The sequence below is a fragment of the Calonectris borealis genome, chromosome 1, assembly GCF_964195595.1.
Source record: "Calonectris borealis chromosome 1, bCalBor7.hap1.2, whole genome shotgun sequence".
In the NCBI taxonomy this organism is placed as follows: domain Eukaryota; kingdom Metazoa; phylum Chordata; class Aves; order Procellariiformes; family Procellariidae; genus Calonectris; species Calonectris borealis.
Genome location: NC_134312.1, coordinates 132,484,467 through 132,506,796, shown reverse-complemented (window position 1 = coordinate 132,506,796; position 22,330 = coordinate 132,484,467). Strand labels below are relative to the sequence as shown.

Sequence of the window (22,330 nt, the reverse complement as noted above, 5' to 3'; positions counted from 1 at the left end):
AGAAGGACATATGGAACAAAGAGCGAGCTGAAAAAATCTGAAAATGTGACTGAAAAACAGCATTAAAAACACTTAATTTCTAGCACAGGGAGGGCTTGATGCATTTTTGGATTCAAAGGACACTGGTATATCTCTTTAAAAACACAACTTCTACAAAGCTTTCTGTGTGGAAAAGACAGGCTGTGGTTGATTTTATGAACTCTTCTAACGGCAGTCCCAGCTCTTCCACAGAATGGTCCATGAACCCACAGACTAACGCATCAGAGCTGAAGGACAGATGGAATAAGCATTTTCAGGAGACAGATGTCCTTCTGAGTAATTTCTCACAAACCAAGGCCAAGTAAAGTTTATCTGGAACACACAGGAAAAGGTGGACTGGAAGCCACAAACTGCAGAGGGCTCTCACACTGCTGCTGTCTTGATTCCTGAAAAATCTTTAGAAATAATGAGAAAACTGAAGACATAACAGTGCATCTTTTTCACCGGGGGAAGGGAAGGGAGCGGCAGTTGAAGTTGCATGGTTTGTGTAGGCAAATAAATACTCTCCCTTAACGTTTGCCAAATCTTGTACTTTTTTGCTTTCAGTGTTCAAGCTCTGAGTGAAAGTTTTTAAACTAGGAAAGGCCCTCAGAAATCAACTCTTAAGATTAGTGACCTCATGGCACATCCCACTTCTACCAACAGTGAAAAACATGCCCAAGAGGAGTGGGAGAGATCAAGAGAGGCATAAAATCAGAGAATTAATATGGGAAGGAAACACAATGGCCAGGAGAGCCTGAAAGTCCCTCTTACAAGCAGCCTCATGAAAAGATTTTGTTGTGTCATGAAGTCAATGTAAAACTTCTGGAAGAATGTTCGTAGTTAAAGGGAGTCCTATTGCTCCCTCATCACTGAAGTGCTTCCACCACCCGCTTTAATCCCACTACCGCAAACGAGTTTTGCTCTCCAGCATGCTTTCCCGACCACCTGCGCACAGCCCCTCCAGAGGGCTCCAGCTCTTTCGCCCGCAGCGCCACGGGCGCAGCCGGGGCCTTAACCGGGAACGGCTGCTGAGCCTCGCTAAGGGGGGGCTCGCCTGCGACTGCCTCTGTCATTCAACAAGTAACATAAAAAGACGACGCGCGCACATCGTTACACCTCCTCACGACGTACAGACACATAAATAGCTGAAGTAAATTTAGCAAAACGAGGACGGACCGACCTAAGCCGGAGCCGGCGCCCTTCGCCCCCCGCCCGCCCCAGCCCGCCGCGCAGGCGCACTCTGTCCCGGCTCTCGCGGCGTCCGGCTCACTGCGTACGCGCGCCGCGTCCTAACGCCCCCCGTTTCCCTGCACGCTGGGCTGTGACGTCACTCCGGCACCGGCCCTCGCTCCACGCGGTGTCCGGAAGCGTCCGACCGGGCAAAATAGCTGATGGAGAAGGGTTCCGGGGCAGGTTTAGTTCCGGGGGCTCCTCCTCATGAACCGCGGCCGCCGCCTCGGCTGCAACAATGATCCCGATCCCGGTGGTGGTGTGCGTGCTGGGGGGCTGGTGCGCCATCTACCTGGCGGATACGCTGCTCAAGGTGAGGGCTGTGGACGCAGAGCCGAACGGGGAGCCCTTGGCCCCGCGCACGCCGGGGCAGGAGTGCCGCTTCACCCCCCGCACCTCGCCGGGGCCGGGAGGAGGGCGCCGGCAGCCCGATCCCCCGCCGGGCGGGGTCTGGAGTCGCCACCGGGGAGAGGCCTCTCCGCCTCGCCCGCCCTCCGGAACGCCAGGGCTGGCCACGAGCCCCCTTTCTCCCCCCTCCCACGCAGGCAGAGGGGCCGCTGCCCTGCCCGAGCCTGCAGGCCCGAGCTGGCGGCGCCCGGCCGCTCTGCAGTCCAAATCTAACGGCCGGCGCGGGGCTCGGGCCGTTGAGGGCGCGCGACGGTGCGGCCGTTCTCCGCCCGCCGCCGTCCCCCCGCGTTGCGGTGCCGGGCTCCGGGCTATGCCGGCCGGGGCCGGTCCGGCTCGGAGCGGGGGAGGCGGCCGCGGGCCTCCCCTGCCCGCCCCACTGAGCTCGGGGCGGGCGCCGGGCTGTTCCCCGCTCCGCAAGCCCGGGGAGGGTGCGGTTGACAGGGAGGTTGTGCCTGCCCTCGCGCCTTGCTGGCCTCCCTCGGGCTGCCGAGGAGATCCTTTCCCCCAGGGCAAGCCTCTTCCTCCTCCTCCTCCTCAAACCGGGGCCCTTCAGCCCTGCAAGAAGCCTGAGCGGCGGCGCCCGGGGAGGCGGTGTTTTGCTTCCGCCCATCGCTGGGGTTGAAAACGCCTCCCGGCCGGCTGCAGGGATTTCGGCTCTGTATTAAAGGACCAAAGCCGTGAAACGTTAGGGAAGCCAGCTTTTAGTCTACTGCTCAAACGGCGCTGTGGCACTCTAATGTGTTTTCTGGAGTTTAAAGTATTACTATCTTTAAAAAAAAAAATCTCAATTTATAAGTTTGCTATGTAGAGTGTGTGTTTTGTAGTGATGATTTTTCTAAAATTACTGGATGTAAAAACATAACTAATGCACAGTTTTTTTTCTTTAGAATGTCCTTAGTTTTGCTGAAAAAAAAAAGTTGAGACAGAGCTCAATACAAATACTTCTCAAAGAAATAAACTTTAATCTTCAGAGAGTATTGTAAGACTCATCTTTTTCCTCCTGATGGAGAGGGGAAGGTTTGAAAAGAAAATACACCAACAAGACATCATTCATTATATCTAGGGATGCATTTGTGCATTGGACAAGTTTAATTAAGTGGGTTTTTTTAAAGCTCGAGAGGTATGATTTCCAAGAGATTACTGAAATTGCGAAGTATCCATGCAAAATAGGATGTATGCTGGTTAAATATGAGGAAAAATGAAATGGAAGGTTTGATCTGTAATTCTCTGTCTTTTTTACGTTAACGTTACTGTCTAGGAGCTGCATCTGTTTCTGCCAAGTGCAGATAGGGCCTAGTGATTTCAAAGTAAAAAACGTTCATTTTGTCACCCCTGTAATATACAGGAAGAAATATAAGAAATTTTAGGTGATGGGAAAACTTAGAAAAATAAGTGGCTCCCCCTGCTGCTAATTCTTGGAGAGCAAATGTAGCTCAGTAAATGATGAGAGCTATTAATTGCCAAAGATTAGTCTGTACATAATGACAATAAAAAAGTACAGCTATTTATCTAAAGATTTTTCAAATTTTCTTACATCAAGTCTATATTAGGTATTTGGAAACAAACGTGGCGTTGTTTTGAAACACGTTAGAAGATTGGCCGGATACCAGAAAAATGTGCTCCTGACTGTAGCGAGACACACCAAAAACCACCAGAAAGGTCAGCCAACAGGCTGGTTTTCTTCTGACGGTAGAAGAAAACTTTGTGTCTGATGAAGAATCTTAGAGTGTGAAGCGAGAGCTGAATTCAGGTAGCAGACCTGTTGTGCCACGATGCTGAGACCCATTTGTATCTCTGAGATGCTGAAGATCTCTTTCAGCATTAGACCTTAAAATCATTCTCTTTTGTAAGAATGGTCACTGCTTTTCTTGTTACAACCTCTGGTAGAGCTTAGCAGCAGCAAGGGAGAAGTAAAAACCCCACAGTGCTTAGAGCCAACTTAGTGCCCGATTTATGTTGAAAAAGAAGGGGGGATGCCTGGAATGCTATAGCAAGCAAGAGTTAAAATTTAACTTTGATCCTTTAACTAAAAGTTGACAAAAGTTATTAATCGTCAGGAAGTATGTGGGAGCTGTCGGGTTTTAGTGAACTTACTGTAGATCTCATGTGTGTACATCTCAATGATAAGTTTCACTGTGAGCACCACAGACAAAATAGTATTTGGATTAAATAACCAGATTTATAGAATTAGGAAACTCAGGGTTGCTTGTTTTGTTGCTGGTACTCTAAGTCTCCCACCACATTCATAATCCAAGGCTGCTAGCAATCGTAGCAAAAGGCAGTCCCTGCTTAAATCTCAAATCACTTACAATTTAATTACATCAAAAGGACGTACAGAGCATGAGTGAAAAATAATAAAGGAGTACTTTTCCATGCGTGATCCTGTTGATATTTTTGGCAAGAGAAGGATGTGTGCTGTAGCTTGCAGTTGATATTTATTCTATAAACTTGTTCAATGTGCAATGGCTCTTGCTCAGTTTGTTCCCTTACTGGTTTTGCTCAGATTTCAAACATTTTGTTAGGCAGTCTGTCTCTTAGAAAGTCTACAGTACAGAAGGCATAACTGTGTGTATAAATGCATTTTTGCACGAATAAATTCACATATTATAATATTGTTAGAGTTACATTACAAGATACATATGTTTTAGCAAACTAAAAATATGCCAAACTAAGCTGGGACTTGGAATTTTAAGTCCCTCTTGTTGCTCTTCATTGAACCACTGGCATGAAAGTTTCCATTGAAGCTTGGATCCTACAAAAGGGAATCACTCAGGCAGACCCCTAAATTCCTGCTCCCCAGCATCCTAAATCATCCCATTTCATTCTGCCTGAAGGATCAGGAATGAGCAAAGGGTAGAAGGTTGTCCCTCCTTCTGCTATGAGAAATAAAGGATGCATTAGACGCATTCAGTCAAGGTTAGCCTTCAGCTTTTAAGGTCGGGAAGCTGCAATGGCTCAGAGCTCTTGAACAGATTTTGTCAGCAAAGAAGAATGTTAAGGACTCCTGCTTGCTGGCAGATATTTATGGAGCTCTTGGAGTATTCAGCAGACGTTCACTATTTTGAAGGCTTGCATAAATAAAAAAGGTAGTGCTTTTATAGTAAAACTAATATAACAAAGATCACTTAGAACTCACCTTAAAGAAGCAGAGGCAAGGCCTGTGTGAAGGAGGTTTGAAATGAAACAGGATACCAACACACCTCGTACCAGGGCATGAAGGTGCACGTGGTAATGTGGTGATCCTACTGGGCTCAGGACGGAAGGAGCAAAAGTTTGCTTAGAGCTTTTTAATATATTTTGCAAAGGGATGCAGTCATTTAGTGATCATGAATATCATTTACACAACTTGTGAGGAAAATGCAAAAGGAAAATGAATTTTGGTACCTTTTTTTTTTTCCCCTCCATTTGGCAAATATATGGCCAGTAATCCCATATTTCTCCTGGAAAACTTTGTATTTATTTATATCTTGCTAGTACAGTGAGGCTGTGATGTGTTTGGAATGAATTTGAAGGGATGAATTTGTGGCATTTTCTAGGGGAAAAGTGGGTTTTGCATGTGGTAAAAGGAACACAGTTTTAAAGTGCCAAATCAATATATCCAATTAGCTTTATTACAATAATACATGGTTGGTTGGGTTTTTTTTGCACTCTGTGTGAATGAATAGGGTGTGTTTACTTAATTCCCAAAAGACAGTTTCTCATGCCAGAGGCACTTAATGTCATATGTATTTTCGGTCTTAATTATCTGGTAGATTATGTGAGGAGGTCTTTTTCTTTGTTTCTTTGGCTTATGTATTATTATTTGTAAAGGTGTAATCATCTTTGTGATCTCTTCTGTTAAAGTTAGTAAATGCTGGGTTAGCAAATGTGATCTGGTTGTGGACACTAAATGTAGTGGTGTCATAGGGAGTGACTAGTGTTGATTAGGGAATACATTACGATGAAAATTTCTGGCTGTGCCCTCAGTTGACTGAACAAAAACGTGACTGAAATCAGTTGGGTGAGGAAGAAGGAAATGACACAGGAATGTGTAGGCAGAAAGGATAAATGGCGTCATAGGTGATAAATGAACAACGACCTGAGTAAATGGGTTCGCGTCCTGGGAAAATCGTTACTTGAAATAAATTTTTAGTGTTCAAATTTTAATTCATTAATACAACAAAATGAGAAAAGCTATGAATAGAGAGATGAGATCCTGACTCCCCACCACCACTGCGGCAGGACAGGAGGAATGCAAGGAACTTCGCAAGTTCTAAATTTGTTTAAAGAACCACAGACGACAGCCAGAAACTTGTAAAGTTCCTCCTACGGGGGGAGAGGGGAGCCTGTTGCGAACTACGCGTTCCTGTAGCTGCTCATAGGGAAACTTGGGAACAATGCTCCAGGTCACACAGCCCCGAAGACTGTCTGGATTATGTCAGAGACACTCCTGCCTTGGGAACTGCTCAAAGTCAGAAGGCGTAAAGCTCTGGTGTGCTTTTCCTGAGCTATGAGTTCCTCTTTCACCTCCAAGGAAAGCATTCCTTCAGTTGGGTTTCTGATACCACCTTCCATGAAGCAGGCCGAGTAAAACCCATTGAGAAGATAGGGGCCATATAATATAAAGTAGCAATTGCAAAACTATGTCTATTGGTCTATAATATCAGATAATACTGCAGATAAGTATTAATCATATAGTTCATAGGTCACATTTCTCATAAAGAGAAATCTTTGGAACTACTAGGAAGGCATTCTAGCAGTATCTTGAAATGCTGGGAAATTATCATAGTGAAATCACTGTTGCAATACAGGTTGATAATTTTAAATTCCTTCTCGCTTTTTGTTAGTATGATCAAATATTTCAGAGTCTCTTTAGGCATAGTCTCTGTGTTTGAAAAGTAAACCTCATTTTTACCCTTACTAAAGGGTATCCACAGTACTGATCCATATCTCACCAATATTAGAAACAGTTTTTGCAGCTAAGCCAAAAGAAGCATTTTTCTTTATTGTAGTTCCAAAAATGTTTACTGGAATGTAGTTGCACATTGAAAAAATGCCATAAACAGTTCAGTCTTTAGCCTTCTAATCAAACAGTTTAAAACTACTGAAAGTGATTTAACACTAAGAAAGATGATATAAGATCTTGTTGGTCAAATAACACTGGATACCCAGTCTCGCTCACAATCCTGGAACCATTGCGATTTACATCAAAACAGTGGCATAACTTTTTCATATTACACGTCACACCTACCTATATGCCAAAATATAAGTAATGTTCAGGACATTTACCTGAAGTTATATATCCATTTTTATATAAACAGATCACATTTACTGCTTGGTCACATAACGCAAAATCTTCCTAGAAGTTTTTGGTTAAACTAATTTTCCATTGTTTTGCAGTCATCCAACTCTCTGAAGGCATCTTATGAAGACTGGCTGCTGACGTACGGCTTGAGCGTCTCTCCTTTTCACATGCGATGGCAAACAGCTCTCTTCAACCGCCAGTTCTACAATTGGGGGAGATGGAAACCCAGATTTCTGTATTTATGGTATAAATTCAGGATTTTTTTTCTTCTGTCAAATACAGAGCCAACAACTTAACCACATCTGTGCCTTTCAGCCTTAAAAGTATAATGGCCAGACATGGTTATTTCACTAGGCTAATGATAAAACCAAACTAGCGTGGTTGCCATAATTGTCCTGTGTCAGTATAAGTCTTTCTCCTCTACTAAAAAATATATAGCTGTAATATAGGTTGCATATTGAGATGCTATGAAACTAGAAATCTGTAAACCTATGGTTTGAACTATACATAGTTCTTAAGAGTACAGCTATTACATGTAATACTGTGTACAGAAGCAGGTCTGAAAGCAGCTTCTCATATCCTAGATCTGTCCATCACTGTACACTGAGCTCTCCCCTGATCACTAGAGTTTAAAAAGTATTCAAAGACAGTTGTGTCCTATTGTCAATCATTGCCCAGACATTCAGCAACCATACCTACTCAGAAGCACATTTCTCACCTTCTGTCTTTTATCTGCTGGCACCTTTCCCTGCTAAGATTGCACTGACTGCTGGGAATGGCTAAATAAGGAGGGTGGTTAGTATGGGTGCTCCTGGACTTGTTTAGAAAATTATTGCTCTGTTGCCTTCCTAGCATTACTTTATATCAGCTCTGAAAATATAAAATGAGTAAGGTTTGAACTTCTTTTCATTTCCTGTATTGCTACCCTCAGTGAGATATTAATGAAAGAGAGGTCTGCTTCATATTAGTTTCTCTGGTATGTAATGATTTTACTATTTCAGTTTGAAATAGTTCTATATCAATCACAATTTTTTAATGTGTATAATTTATTACAGTATAATGTTTCCACCAGTCTCTTTAATCAACGTTACAAGAACATGTTGCTTAAAATAAATTTGCTAATTCCCACTGAGCTTCATTAAGGATGGTAAGAGAAAAATTATGCTATTGTGAGAGGAAGAAGGACTGGTAGTGAATTGAAGTGTTTTAGCTAGAAAATAAACTTTATCACATACTTCAACTATTGGACAGTGTAAAATAATAATAATAATGCTGAATAAAAATTCACCACTAGGTGGACTGATGTAAATTGAAATTATTTTCAACACTGCTTTTAATGAAAAATAAATTGGTGAGAAGAACAATGTGTTTTAAGTAATTGATTTTAATCTGGTCTTGCAGTTGTACTTTTTAGTTCTTCTTTAAAAAAGGTTGAGTCTCATTTATTGTTCTTTAGCACTTTTTATTGTTTGTGAGAAAGATGCAAAATTTATTGAAAAAGCTTATACTAAATAAACATATATGCTACCCTATCATTTGATCCAGGTCTCTAAATATGTGATGGTGTGGTGCAACATGGTTGATTATATATTGTTAGTTATGTTTTTATATTTATAGCTAATGGCAAGTTACATGTATTGGGTAACTGAATAAAATTTAGAATGTGTAAGAACAACATAAAAATATTTGGAAATGAATCAGGATGTGGTTTGGATGTAAAACATTTATTAAACAAGGAAAATATTATATGTTATTAGTCAATGTTATTAGTATATGTTATTATTGTTATTAGTTTCCTTTAGCTAATATTTTTGTATTGGATTGTTGATACAGGAATGGTAGTAGCATCAGATAAGTTTTGCCTTTTGAGTGTGGTGTACTAAATTGCACTAAAGTATTACATGTGCAGAGAATATACCCTGTCTTCTTGCAGCTATGCATTGCTAAACTATTTGCTTCTCCTTGTAGGTTCAGCATAGGAATGGTGTTTGGTATAGTTGCCATGTTTGGCTCTGTTATTCTTCTTGGAAAGACACTGATGCAAACACTGACACAGATGCTCACCGAGGCACCAAAAGCCCAGAATGATCGTATGCTGCAAGTTGTGGTAAGCGTTCTCTCCTCAGGTCTTTATTTGAGAGTTGTGAACTGATCTTAACCAGCTTCTTAATGGCATATGTGATGCTTAAATCCTCCCATGCAAGAATAACCTAACTCCTGATATTCATCCATATAAAAATTTGCTCGTTTGTTTTCAGCCTTAAAAATGGGGAGTGGAGGTAGTGAAAGAAGGGAAGACAAATGAAGGCAAACGTGTGGAAGAATTTATATTAAAAATTCTCAGGAGTGAGAATTGGCTAATAATTTTGAGAAGACCTAAATTATCATAGTACTAAGAATACAAAATAGAGATAAGAATTTGCCTCCTCTGAGCCGTGTAATGTAGAGGCACTGGTGGCCTTAAAGTTTGCAGAACGCCTCCATAATCCACAAGAAGAGAGGAGTTCTATTTCATTTATTACAATACAAAACATCGGTGGAAAGGGAAAGACGTGTAAAGAGCATTATGTGATAGCGGAAGCAAAGATTCATTAGTGAGGAGATGGCATATTTTTTGATTGTTCAAGGACTTGCGCCCTAATTTACAGTGTGAAATTGAAAGTGCTGTTTCTGGCAGTATCTAGTCAAAGGCCTAATAACAATGTCTTTAATTGTTTTATGAATTTCTGATGCTGGACAATATATTGTATGGTTTTAGAAAGGAATGTATTTCGCAGAGTGGGAGAGATTGCAAATACTGTCTGCGCAAGGCAGTAATGGAAGAACTGACATTGCCCTTGCAACAGTTTTAACCTGGAAGTATTTCTAACTACCCTTATTTCCCCAAGAGTGCTCTCTGGCCAGAATGTACTACGGTCATTTTCCAGAAATGCAGAAAGTCCTATGAGATTGCTCTGCCTTCTGCTGCATGGCTTAGAGCAGGGGTGCCCAACCATTTTACTGTCTTTAAGTACTCAGCTAATCTAGTGAACAGAAGTTGGGAATTGCGTGCTGCCATGATAGGCCTTCCTGTAGGTGCTAAACTGACTGCATGCAACTAGTCTTAAAAAATTGCATAAGTGCGGGAAGCCTGATCGTTAGCATGTGCCATTAACTCAGTGCCTTTGGGATGGTCTGGGTCTGTTTCACACGTGCAGGGTGAATACAGCAAATGCAGTGTGTGTTAGCAAAAGCAGGCAACGAGACCTGGAAGAGAACTGCTGGTACTGCCACTGCAGTCACCCGGGCCACGGCCTGCTCCTGAGTCATCTCCAGAAGCAGACAGGAGTGGGCAGTCTGTGCGTCCAGTAGAGCACAAGTTGAACACGAGACAGAAAATTTTTAAGTTACATGCCAACAGGGTCTATCCTAAGCATGTACGTCTGTTACATTCTGGAGTAAGAAAAGCCTCCCTTACATCTTCATCTTCTGAGATCATGATATGGATCCATCCACTTTTGTGACACCAGAGTAAAGTGGTCATTTGCAGTACATTGCTCTTTTGAGAAAATAACATAGAGGCAACCAAAGTAACGATAAGCCTTTGGCATTAATCTGGTGTGAACTGGAATTATGAAAGCAGAAATCTAGGATAATGTTCGCAATTTCAATGTGGAATTGATTCCGCAGTTACTGTCTACTGGCAATACTTGATACTGCATTCAAACCAAGGACAGACTGGCACTGAAAAAGATGTAGTGTATAGGGATAATGTAATGTCATGTATGGGGATAAGGTTACTTCTCCTAAGTTGACTTGTGGTTCTGTTTCTTTCCTACCTCATTCTTTCATTTCTGAGTGGTCGCAGTTGTATAATTCTGCCTTTAAAGAGTTTCAGTATTCCTTTTGAGGGGAATGTGCCAGCATAAGTTGACACAAAAAAGTGACCCATGTGTGGTTGCAAAGAGGTGAAGAACAAGTGAGGAGGACTTCTCCTCATTTAGAGTAGTTATTTGTATTTGACTGCCTGGAGGAGAGTGAGTTAGTTTTTTTAAAAAAAAACACTTTTTTTTTTTAACGCAACTTTAGCCTGTGGCATAAATCTGTTTAGCCTTTAGCCTTTGGCTATTGAGAGGGGGAGGTACAGTTCTGCTTATGTTTTATTGATTAAGATTTTTGTACCCTTCCTCTTTTGTTCAGTCATGTACTTTATTTAAAATACCTATCTGTAGGTAACTGGGCTGTTTTTCTTTGTGTTGGTTGCCTGTTGACAAAAGTGGGAAAGAGGCAGATCAGTTACTAGCAAAGGTTCTTCTTTTACTAAAGGCATTTCCAGAAGACCATAAAATGTAAGATGACAATGCTTGTTAACAAAATACTGCTATTGATTCCAGAGCCCTTCATGAGAGTTAACTTCCCTTTTAGGTGAATCTTAAACTGGTTTCTTTGATGTGAAGTCTGAAAGCATCTGGTGCTGTGTTCTAACAGGCTATAGTTACAGTGGTATTAAGATGGCAACTCTTGTTATTGCTGTCTGTCCTCCCATGTGCCCAGAGCAGAGGGCCCCTGGCCACGCCAGTTAACGGGTGCATTAGTGCCACCAGCTGATGCTGTAACACAAGCAATGGGTGCTTAACGAATGAAGAGCAGCAGTCTTCTTACAGTGAGGTACGATAGTCGTGCCAGTTGAGATAAGTATCTTGGTCATGATCACAGTCTGGACAGAATTTGTGAAATGATTTGTTTTAACATTAATGAAACAGTCCTTTGAAGGATTTCTTTTAGCTAGATTGTCTCACCAGCCTGTTGTAGAGTTCTGCTGCACAGGTAGGTGAATGCATATAATTGAGGAATGTGCAGGACTGAATGAAAGTAGGCTAAAACGGGATCTGTTCAGTTGGATCTGCAGCCTTTTGAGTCCCACAAGGGTACTTTTTAGAGGGTCCTATAGATAGGCTGGGAATTTTTGCCCTTAGCATCTCTTTTCTGTCACTGGATTGCAATTCAAGTTGTGTTCACAATCAGCTGTGTGACTGTACTGGAGTGCACCCCACCTCGAGCGGAGAGAGCTGTGGAGCAGACAGGACACTTGTCCTAGGGCAAGCAGCAGAGGTGGCCTTATCACCCCACTGCAGCATGACCACTAAGCGGGGACGGGAACCGAGCAGGAGGAAAATCCATCAGGAGGAAAGAGGGGATGGTTCTTCATTCCCTGACTCGTGTCTGCTTTGGAGCCCATCTGGAAGGAGTTGGTGTCTCATGACTAGTGCAAGGACGGACTTGGGGAGTGGTGGGAATCCACAGCAGCAGGAGGAATGTGAGGGGCCTGCATATTATGTCTTACATAAATTAAAATAGTATACTCATTTCAAGTGCTTTTTGTTTAAAGGTTAAATTGCCATACGTAGACCATCAAAACTTGAACAATAGACGAAAGTTACCCTTTTTTTGACCTTGTAAATTTGGGATAGTCTCATGATTTGGATAGGGAGAGAGAAGGGAGACTGACAATTCCAGTTGTAGGCTCATTTTTTGAACTTTTAGGGCTCATAGTGTTTTAAGTGCCATACAATTTTTTTTTTTTTTTGAAGGGTGGATCTTCTCTATAGCTACATGACTGGCTGCAGGAAATTGTAAACTAATGCTCACAGTTGCTAAGCCTGTTTCATTTGAGTGGAATTCTGTGTACATTTTTATAAACTCCTCGAGCTTAATATAGAGTAGGACACATTCAGTCAGGGCTGTGGGGAGTAAGTAGGGCAGAGAGAAGGCTTTTGTGGCTGGAGAGCTTTTGAACCTTCAATAAAAGAATATATATTTAATGTATTTTAAAATACATTGAATAAATGGGAGGAGAGGTACAAACTGATAGTGCTGTATGAGAACGGCCCGTGTTCTGTTGCGGGTCTGAAGTGAGTGAGAGCAGCAAGTCTGATTTGTCTTTGTACCTCTTGGTTTCCTTGTGTGTTTTATTTTGTTGTCATGCCCACATCAACAGGTGCCTGGTGTAAATTTGCCTGTCAGCCAGCTGACCTATTTCTTCTCTGCAATCCTCATCAGTGGTGTGATACATGAAGTCGGCCATGGGGTGGCAGCTATTCGGTAATACAAATTACTTTTCTCTTACTATGTGCCAACAAAGCCTAATATTCCACAGCAATTACTTACAGGTGGATGTTGTTAGCACTTCTTCAGCTTATCTAGAGAGTCTGTTTATTCTGTATTTCATAGCTTCCTTAGATTTTAAGTTTGGAAGGGTGTACAATTAAGCATAGAGTTTTAATATAGTGTCTATTCTGCAGATCACAAGAAATGTCTTCTGCTTTGCAAATAAATATACCATGCTGCATCAGGTTTAAAATAATACTTCTTTTAAGTGCTCCTGTTTTTCCCACAGCAATTGCATTTCTGCAGTTGTGGCACTTGAAGAGGACCCATGCGCTATTGCAGAATGGTACTCTAAAATAGATTTTAAATTTATTTGTTTAAACATAGCTTGTGAAGTAGCATACGAACAGGCTGAAGCAGTAACTCAGGCAAATGTGATTTGCCCCTATTAATCTCAGTGATGTGTTAATTTTGATCAAAGATGATATTTTTAATGTCACTTAACTATGATGATTATTTCACAAAAAGGTTATTTAACATGGTTAGTCATTACTGTTAAATGACACTCTAGCATGAGAGGGTTAAGTGGTGGTTGCTGGGAGTGTTATTCAGATGTCCTCCGCATTGCTCCTGAACATCATCATTATCTGTCCCATGAGCATGAAGCCCTAAGTTGTTTCTCTGATTTTCTTGGGTGTAGGGAGTCATGACTGCATCTTAACCCATTACTACCTTTTTTATAACCCCAAAAGTTCTCAATTAAAGGGTGGTCTGTGTTTCATATGCTCTGTTTGTCTTTCAGCTTTTTGCCCCTAATATTCACAGGGATTTTTCTGTGGAGGATAAAGCTCTTGCTCTTGCTCATTCCACCACAGGAAGAAGCAACAAAATTTCTCTTCTTGTACAGTGCCTTCACATGCTACTGGCGAACTGCAGAGAAGCCAGGAGTAACTATAGAGTTCTTTTTAACCAGAGTGAATAATTCTTATACCTTAGTGGTGTGATATCTTCATTCAAGATCTGGAGCAAAGGCTCTGAATATTCAAGTTTGGGTTATGTTTTTGTCAAAAAATTGATTCCCAGCTATTTCCAGGGGAAAAATTCGTTTTTTCGATGTACATTGCTGTTGCTGCTGCTGTTTTCTGCTTGACTTTTTTTGTTTTTTTTCTCCTCCTAGCATAGGTTGGGTCTATAGTGCTGTTATGGTCAATCCTCAGGGTTTAGGCTTTACTAAATAGCTGTGCTGTGGGCAAATTTTATTATTCTGGCAAATCACTCTGACTCCCTGAAATCTAATATGCTTTCGCCAACTTCAGTTCAGGATAGTATTGGTTGTGAACTACAATACCTTAAAATATTTGAGCCTTAGCTTATTCAAGGCTTGTGCCAAAAAAAGCCTTTTTCTTTTTCCCTCTGTACCTCTGACTCAAGTCATGAAATCATGTATAGGCATTAGACTGCCTGTTACTAATCTGTAGCATGGGTAGGTCTGATGAGTTAACTCCAGCTAATTAATGTATTACTTCATTCTGATTAATTTTGTATAATTCTGTGTCTTCTTTTATTGTATATGCAGAATAAATAAATAAATGTGAATAAATAAAATGCTATGCCCAGTGTACTGTCTCAGTAAAGATATGGGATTAGCTGATCTGTGCCTGGTTTGTCTCGGAACATGATTGTCTTGGAATAATAATTAGAATGTAGTTGTCTCGGAACATGATTGTCATGCCTCTATTAGTCCCTTATGAAATTTCTAGCTTTATAAAACCTTTACATAGTTATTCCAAAAAGTGCCATTTAAAGGCAATTTTAAAACCTCCAAAAAACCCAAAAAATATTATCTGTATGACAGTGTCAGCTACTAATATATTTAAATAGCATTTGTCCTTTTAACCTCTTGACTTGTTTTCATTTTTTCAGATTACATTTCCCTCATTTTTGCTAGTTTACAATTTACTCTGAATTTCATTAGGAGAAACAGAGAAATGATAAATTCCAGAAATCTGTAAGTGTTTCTTTAAAAGGAAAGCGATTGCTTCTTCCAGATAATTTTTCATAGAGTAGTTTGAAACTGCATCCTACAGGCTGACATTTTTTTACTTAAAAGAAAAAATCCGTCAAATGTTAAAATATATGCTAACTTGAAAGCGGAGTTTTTTTGTAAAGTATTTTATGTGTTACTCTTGCCAGGAGACAGAAAAGAAGTTGAACTTATCCTTTATTTTTTACTAGGCTCACAAATGTGTGCTGCATAAAAGTGACAACTACCGCAGAAAACATCCTTTAGTTTAATTATCTTTCAATTATTTGCATTATGAAAAATAAGTTAGTTTTATGATTTTAGTTATTCTCATTGTCAGAAGTATGTGTGCTATGTAGAATCTCTCAGTTTTTCATTTGTTTGCTTGCAGTAACACCACTTCATTTTTCTTTTCTTCTTTTTAAGTGAACAAGTACGATTTAATGGATTTGGGATTTTTATCTTCATTGTCTATCCTGGAGCATTTGTTGACCTCTTCACAACCCACTTGCAGCTGATATCTCCAGTCCAGCAATTAAGAATATTTTGTGCAGGTAATAGTTTGTGCTTTTTTATTAAATCTTTGCTTAGCACAGTTACTTATTTTACAGGCATCATTTGTGAATCTTTGATGGAGGATTGAAGGTTTAAAATGAAGAAGTACAAAAGCTTTTCTTTACCTAAAGGTGATCCTTCTGTTCTGAACCTAAATTGTGATTTCAGAAAATCATTTGATCGTTACTGTCCATAGTGTGCTGTTTTCTGGAGGAGAGGCATCAGTTTCTAGGAGCTTAAATGAGTACCAGTTTCCTATCAGGAAAAATTTTATTGTATCTCAGATCTGATTCAGAATAGTTGTGCGTAAGAAATACCAGTTGTGTGGTTGGGGGAAAAAATGTGGTTTCTGACCTTCCTCTCATTAGAAAAAGCTCTTACATCAGCTCAGGCGCAGAAGTTCCTTTGTCTCCCCCCCCACACCCCCCCACATATTGTATGGCCTAAGTAGCAAAACCTTGGAGCACACAAGCTGGAAAATACTCAGCCAGAAGACTGGTGGTATGAGAACATGACTTGCTGTCACAGGTGAACATCCTTGAGCAATTCACTACCATTTTCTGCAACAGGAGCAATCTACTATGTGATTTTTCAGTAGTATTGTGAGTGATTTTCAGTGACGTGTGAGTTATGTTATTCTACAGGTCACTGTGTTTTGATGTTGCGATCAGAAGGAAACAAAGGCTAAAACACAAACATCCAAAGACAATCACAGCTTATGGCTCCAAATAACCTCCAAATGTTTTTGATTTGATGTGTTTTGAAGTCCATGGCTACTGGGAAGTAGAGCCCTGTGGCTGTGGAAAGGTAGACGGAGACTGTTATGCATGGTGGTGTTGGGTTGACAGTTGGACTTGATGATCTTAGAGGTCTTTTCCAACCTTAATGGTTCTATGATTCTATGCTACCTGAACCACTTGTATTACTGATTTCTAGAGACAAAGGTAGTTCCCAAACTACTGAAATAAAGGTAGAAAAGTTAGCATCTTGGTTTAGTTCTTGATACTGATGGTTTTCTATTGCAGGGGACAGCAGGATAGCAGCCAACCTGTTGTAATATTTGGATACTAACACTGTTTCTTGAGTATTGTAACTAAAACATTATATAGAGGATTTTAGGCTGGGCATACAGAAACCTTTATCAAAACATATTTTCAAGCTTTCATAAATCAAGTAAATTATGATAAATGTTAGGTAAGTAAATATATCCATATTCCAAATACCCTAATTAACCAAAATTATTCACTGCAATAGGCTAACTTTTATGAAGCACTGTGTTGTGGTTTAACCCCAGCCGGCAACTAAGCCCCACACAGCCGCTCGCTCACTCCCCCCCGGTGGGATGGGGAAGAGAATCGGAAGAGTAAAAGTGAGAGAACTCGTGGGTTGAGATAAAGACAGTTTAATAGGGAAAGCACACACAAGCAAAGCAAAACAAGGAATTCATTCCCTACTTCCCATCGGCAGGCAGGTGTTCAGCCATCTCCAGGGAAGCAGGGCTCCATCACACGTAACGGTGACTTGGGAAGACAAACGCCATCACTCCGAATGTCCTCCCCTTCCTTCTTCTTCCTCCAGCTTTATATATGCTGAGCATGACGTCATATGGTATGGAATATCCCTCTGGTCAGTTGGGGTCAGCTGTCCCAGCTGTGTCCCCTCCCAACTCCTTGTGCACCCCCAGCACACTGTATCTGCTCGGGCATGGGCTTATGCACGGCCACAGACACAGTGTGTCCTGCTCCTGTGTGGACTCATCCACAGGTCACAGTCCCTTCGACTCGAGTTCACACTGGAGTTCCAGCCTGTCCAGCACAGCAGCACAGCAAGCAGCGAAAGCAAAAAAGCAACCACTAACGAGCACTAGACTCTAATATACAGTAAGGCACGCAAGTCCCATGCCAAGCACAGGAGCCTGCCCATTAATAGCTAAACAGCAATAACAGCTATAAGGTCATTCTAGGACATTCCAATCAAACCTGTCGTTATCTCGAACCCTTTGAGTCCCATGTTGGGCGCCAAAAAGGACTGTCACGGTTTAACCCCAGCCAGGAACTAAGCCCCACACAGCCGCTCGCTCACTCCCCCCCCCCGGGTGGGATGGAGGAGAGAATCGGAAGAGTAAAAGTGAGAAAACTCGTGGGTTGAGATAAAGACAGTTTAACAGGTAAAGCAAAAGCCGCACACACAAGCAAAGCAAAACAAGGAATTCATTCCCTACTTCCCACCAGCAGGCAGGTGTTCAGCCACCTCCAGGAAAGCAGGACTCCATGTAACAGTGATTCGGGAAGATAAACGCTATCGCTCTGAATGTCCCCCCCTTCCTTCTTCTTTCCCCAGCTTTATATGCTGAGCATGACGTCATATGGTATGGAATATCCGTTTGGTCAGTTGGGGTCAGCTGTCCCAGCTGTGTCCCCTCCCAACTTCTTGTGCACCCCCAGCCTCCTCGCTGGTGGGGTGGGGTGAGGAGCAGCAAAGGCCTTGACTCTGCAAGCACTGCTCAGCAGTAAGGAAAACATCCCTGTTTTATCAACACTGTTTCCAGCACAAATCCAAAACATAGCCCCATACCAGCTACTCTGAAGAAAATTAATCCTATCCCAGCCAAAACCAGCACACTCTGTTTCTCAAATTAATCGATTTCCATTTCCAGCTACTGTGAACAGAACTGGAAGAGAAGACATACCGATTTTCAAAATGGGTTGCTTACATACATTCCTTAGGAATTGTCTAGAAAAATAAGATTATAAGCTGTACTAGAAAATAATTGCTTGCATGTTTTTGTTGACAAGCAAACACCTATAATAATTTTTCAGGTTTCTTGGGAAACCTGAAATAGAGGAATACAAGGTAGGAACAAGCATGTTGCAAGAGTGGTTAGCACCAATGGCTTGTTATCAGTTAGGGATAACAAATACATGCATTTTTTTTGCAGTTAATGATAGGTATGTTTCAGAACTAGGATGTTTGATAGTGATAAAATGTGATATTCAGTAAACTTGACTCAGTTTTTCTTAATTGTCAGAGCAGTTGAATGAACCTATTCTCAATGTTCTGAAGTTCTGAGTTTACAGATACATGCTTTCAGATTTTTGTATGGCAGCTAAGTAAAAGAGCTAGAGTAGAGAACAACACCAAATATTCCTTTTGTAGTCCACCTATACTCTGGAGATTAAAGAGTTTATTTGTTGTACAGCAGATGGCATCATGAGTTCAAGAATAGTGAATGAGCGTTCTTGTAAGACTTGTGATATTTTTAGCATTAATTCCATGCCTAGTAGATGAAAAGTGCTTTTGTGCAGCACTTTCTTATAATTAGTTAAAATATTTACATTATTTTTTGAGATCCTTTTTAATACATTTTGTCTTGTCTTTAACAGGAAAAGGAGTTAAAGATTTTTAAAACATTATTTTAAGGTGTTTTAAGGGTTTTAAGGGTCCCTTTTTAAATATAAGGAGTTAGGTATCAAAGGATGAGGCTGTTTTAGCAAAATGAAATTGATGCAGTGTGCCTCTGCAGGTATTCTCATTTTAGGCCTGTTTATTTTTCTATGGATCACCTGGGATGAATTTGAAGCCTTTCTATTTTAGACTTTTCTGCTGTATTTCACACAGCAAACTGTGTAGATTATGGTATTAAGGCCCATGTTTTCCTAGCTGTTTGAAAGTATTCCTTGTCACCCTCTACCAGTTCCATCACCTCTTCTTTTATTATTTTAAGGTTTTTTTTCCAGTTTACTTTCTCTAGCGGCCACACTGTTACGAAGGAATTCTGTTTCTGTCTTAGATTTTTATCCTTTCTTAAGCTGTTAAGCTGGAAAAAAAATATTTTTAAGATAAAAAGGTTAAAACAATAAAGTTAAAATATTTATTTCATGCTTTTGGTTTTGTTGCACTTCTGTGTGTGTGTGCACACGTATATGTATGTGTGTGAGGTAAAGAGAACGGCATACTGAAACATTTCATCTATCTGATTGCCTTTTCAATGAGATATGATTAAAAACTATAGAAAGAGAAATCACTTTAAGAAGCACCTACTAGTGGAAATGGTAACAAACCCGTAGTTAAAGTACTCCAAAAATGTCTCTCATTTCTGCAGCAATAGAAACGTAAAAGACCAGGTGACATGTAGAGATAGCCAGGGGAAATAAGAGTCTGCCATATGTTATGATTCCTGTGTTATATAGAGTGCAAGAAAGATAGGTTTAATATGTTTTTAAACATTTTTACTTCAGTTCCTGTCCTGTAACTGCACTGTAAATAAAGAATTGAGTCAAACCCCTCTTAAAAAGATGAAGTACTGTAAGAAGGAAATCAGGAGTTTTCAACATTGAAAAGTTTTCCTGCATTGGTCATACAAAATGTCTGTCCAAGAATACAAATTAAATGAGAAAATGTTTATGGTACTGGATGTTGAAAGAAGCCAAGTGCGTCTTATGATAGCAATTAATTTCTTCCTATGGAGAACAGCATACTATAAAGATTGCAGTTGCAACTACGTTGTCCAAAATAATGTGTCAGGAAATGCTGATTGCACAACTTAATTTCTTGATGTGGTTTTAGGTCCAGATTTTCTTGTAAAAGAAGCCTTTTTTCAAATAATTTTCTGAACTTGTTTGGCACATCTCATTGATACAATGGAGATAACCATAAAAAATATTGAATTGCAACTAAATTTCAGACATCTTGCTAACTAGGACAAACAGTATTTATTCACATAGAAGCCGATTTTTTAAGATTCTTAAATTCAGCAGTTTATTGTGGTAGAAGGTGACATGGAATACGTTTCATTCCACTAGTTTTTTAATATTTATGAATATTTATTTCTACTCTATACGTAGAAACTATAGTTTAATAATTGATTCAGAAGCCCAGTTTTTCTTTTGGATACTCTGCCTACTACATACTTAGAAAAGTAGTGTTACATGATGAAATATCAATATGGTAGAATGACACCTTAAAAATGGACTTACCACTTTCTGAGAGTCTTCTATCTTCTTCTTCTGTCTTTTCTGATAGTGTAATTCTCAGGGGTTCAGAGGCTTCTCTAAAACTCCCCTACAAAGTGACATCATAGAAACTTAAGCTTGTAAAGTAATATACCTATTCTTCTTTCATGCCTATGTTCACAAATTAACTTTTCATCCATTGTTACAGTAATTATTTCAGAAAAGTTAATCAGAAGGTAACTGTAGAATCTTGCATTTCAAAAACACCTTTTTGTTATTAGTGTTTCTTTAGAAATGTGATTTTTTCCTTCTTTTTAGGAGTGTGGCATAATTTTGTTCTTGGTGTTGCAAGTTTCATGGTTCTGTTTCTGCTGCCAGCCATTCTTTTCCCTTTCTATTACACGGGTGTTGGGGCACTTGTCACTGAAGTCGCAGAGGTAAGAAAAGATCTTTACTGTTTTCATACTGTATGCTTTGTGACCTGTAATGTACCCGTGTCTCTTATTATCACAGTCAAATTTGGTCAGTGCAGCACTCTGCAGAATCTAATATATTGCACTTTTTGTCTGCTTGAAGTTTCCTTCTCAGTCTCATGGTTTTTAGTGTTAGTAAATGAAGGAACATGGCATGAATAATTATAGACTATTCAGCATACTATAAAACTGTTTAGACATTTGAGATGAGTTTGCAGGCTTATTTCTGGGGGGTTTTTTAACTTCTTTTCAATATTGGCACCAAGTAAATCTACTGGAAACTGCATTATCACTCTAGTTATTGCTATCTGTTTTTAATGTTAAAGATGATTTTGAGCTGATTTCCATGCTTGTTTGGTCAGCTGGAAGCAGAGATAGACTGCTGAGTTTCTGGAAACAACTGATTTTTTTCTGACTTAATCAAATACAGCACAGCTGAATATCAGAGCTGAAAGGATTTAGTCTTTTTTGGATCTAAAAGTGGACTGATACAACTCAGGAGGAGAATGACATTTATTATGCTTTATACCTTCGAAAGTATAGGTACACCCTGCTTTGTTGAAAGATTCAGGGTATTAATTTAAGCTTCTTGAACTTAAAATGTTAGGAAAAACCACAACATATTAACTTTTATGAAAATAATTACTAAAATTTGAAGGGTTCCCCTGGAACACTTGGAGACTTGCCTTTTTCTTTTCTTTTTCGTTGCAATGAGCTATTCTTTGTACAGGATGTCGGTTTTGTAATGCTCTATCATAATCTGAAATAATCAGTTCTAGTGGAGCCTGAGATTTTCTGTTTCTCCAGAAACAGCATCTTAACCTAAAGATTTCATGGCTATTCAGCAGAACTGCAAACAAATCCTTGTAGTTTTAACTATAATAACATGACTGACTCATTGTTTCTTCTTAGGATTCTCCTGCCAATGGACCAAGAGGTCTTTTTGTGGGAGACCTTGTCACTAACCTACAAGACTGCCCGGTTTATAGTGTGGAAGACTGGAATTCCTGTCTGGGAGACATTTCAGAAAAGTCACAGGTCGGCTACTGTATAAGTGCAGCCACACTACAGCAATTAAGCTTTCCAGCTAGAGGTATGACTTTAGGTTCTCTCTTCATTGTTTTATATTGCAATTTTATCATATCTTAAAGACTATTTTGGATTTAGGTTTTGTTGGTAGGGACAGAATTCTCGCAAGTTGAGTCTGCTATCCTGTCTTAAGCAGTGACCAATATACCATTCATTTTTGTGAAATCTGAAAGTGAGGAAGAGGTAGGTAGAAGATAGAAGAATTTCT

At 40.2% G+C, this 22,330-nt stretch overlaps 1 protein-coding gene across 2 annotated transcripts in view; it reads left to right on the top strand.

The window, feature by feature from the left end:
- The first annotated feature begins 1,271 nt into the window (after window positions 1-1,271).
- The window catches only part of MBTPS2 (membrane bound transcription factor peptidase, site 2), a 42,832-nt gene continuing 21,773 nt past the window's right edge, over window positions 1,272-22,330 (top strand). For both annotated transcript variants that reach the window (XR_012677491.1, XM_075175062.1), the window contains exons 1-7: window positions 1,272-1,564; window positions 7,039-7,187; window positions 8,912-9,050; window positions 12,921-13,024; window positions 15,480-15,607; window positions 20,879-20,997; window positions 21,946-22,126. Coding sequence is in view for 1 of the 2 variants with exons in the window: in XM_075175062.1 (XP_075031163.1) it covers window positions 1,490-1,564; window positions 7,039-7,187; window positions 8,912-9,050; window positions 12,921-13,024; window positions 15,480-15,607; window positions 20,879-20,997; window positions 21,946-22,126 (895 nt within the window). In the remaining variant the exon portion in view is untranslated. The remainder of the gene's footprint in view (window positions 1,565-7,038; window positions 7,188-8,911; window positions 9,051-12,920; window positions 13,025-15,479; window positions 15,608-20,878; window positions 20,998-21,945; window positions 22,127-22,330) is intronic.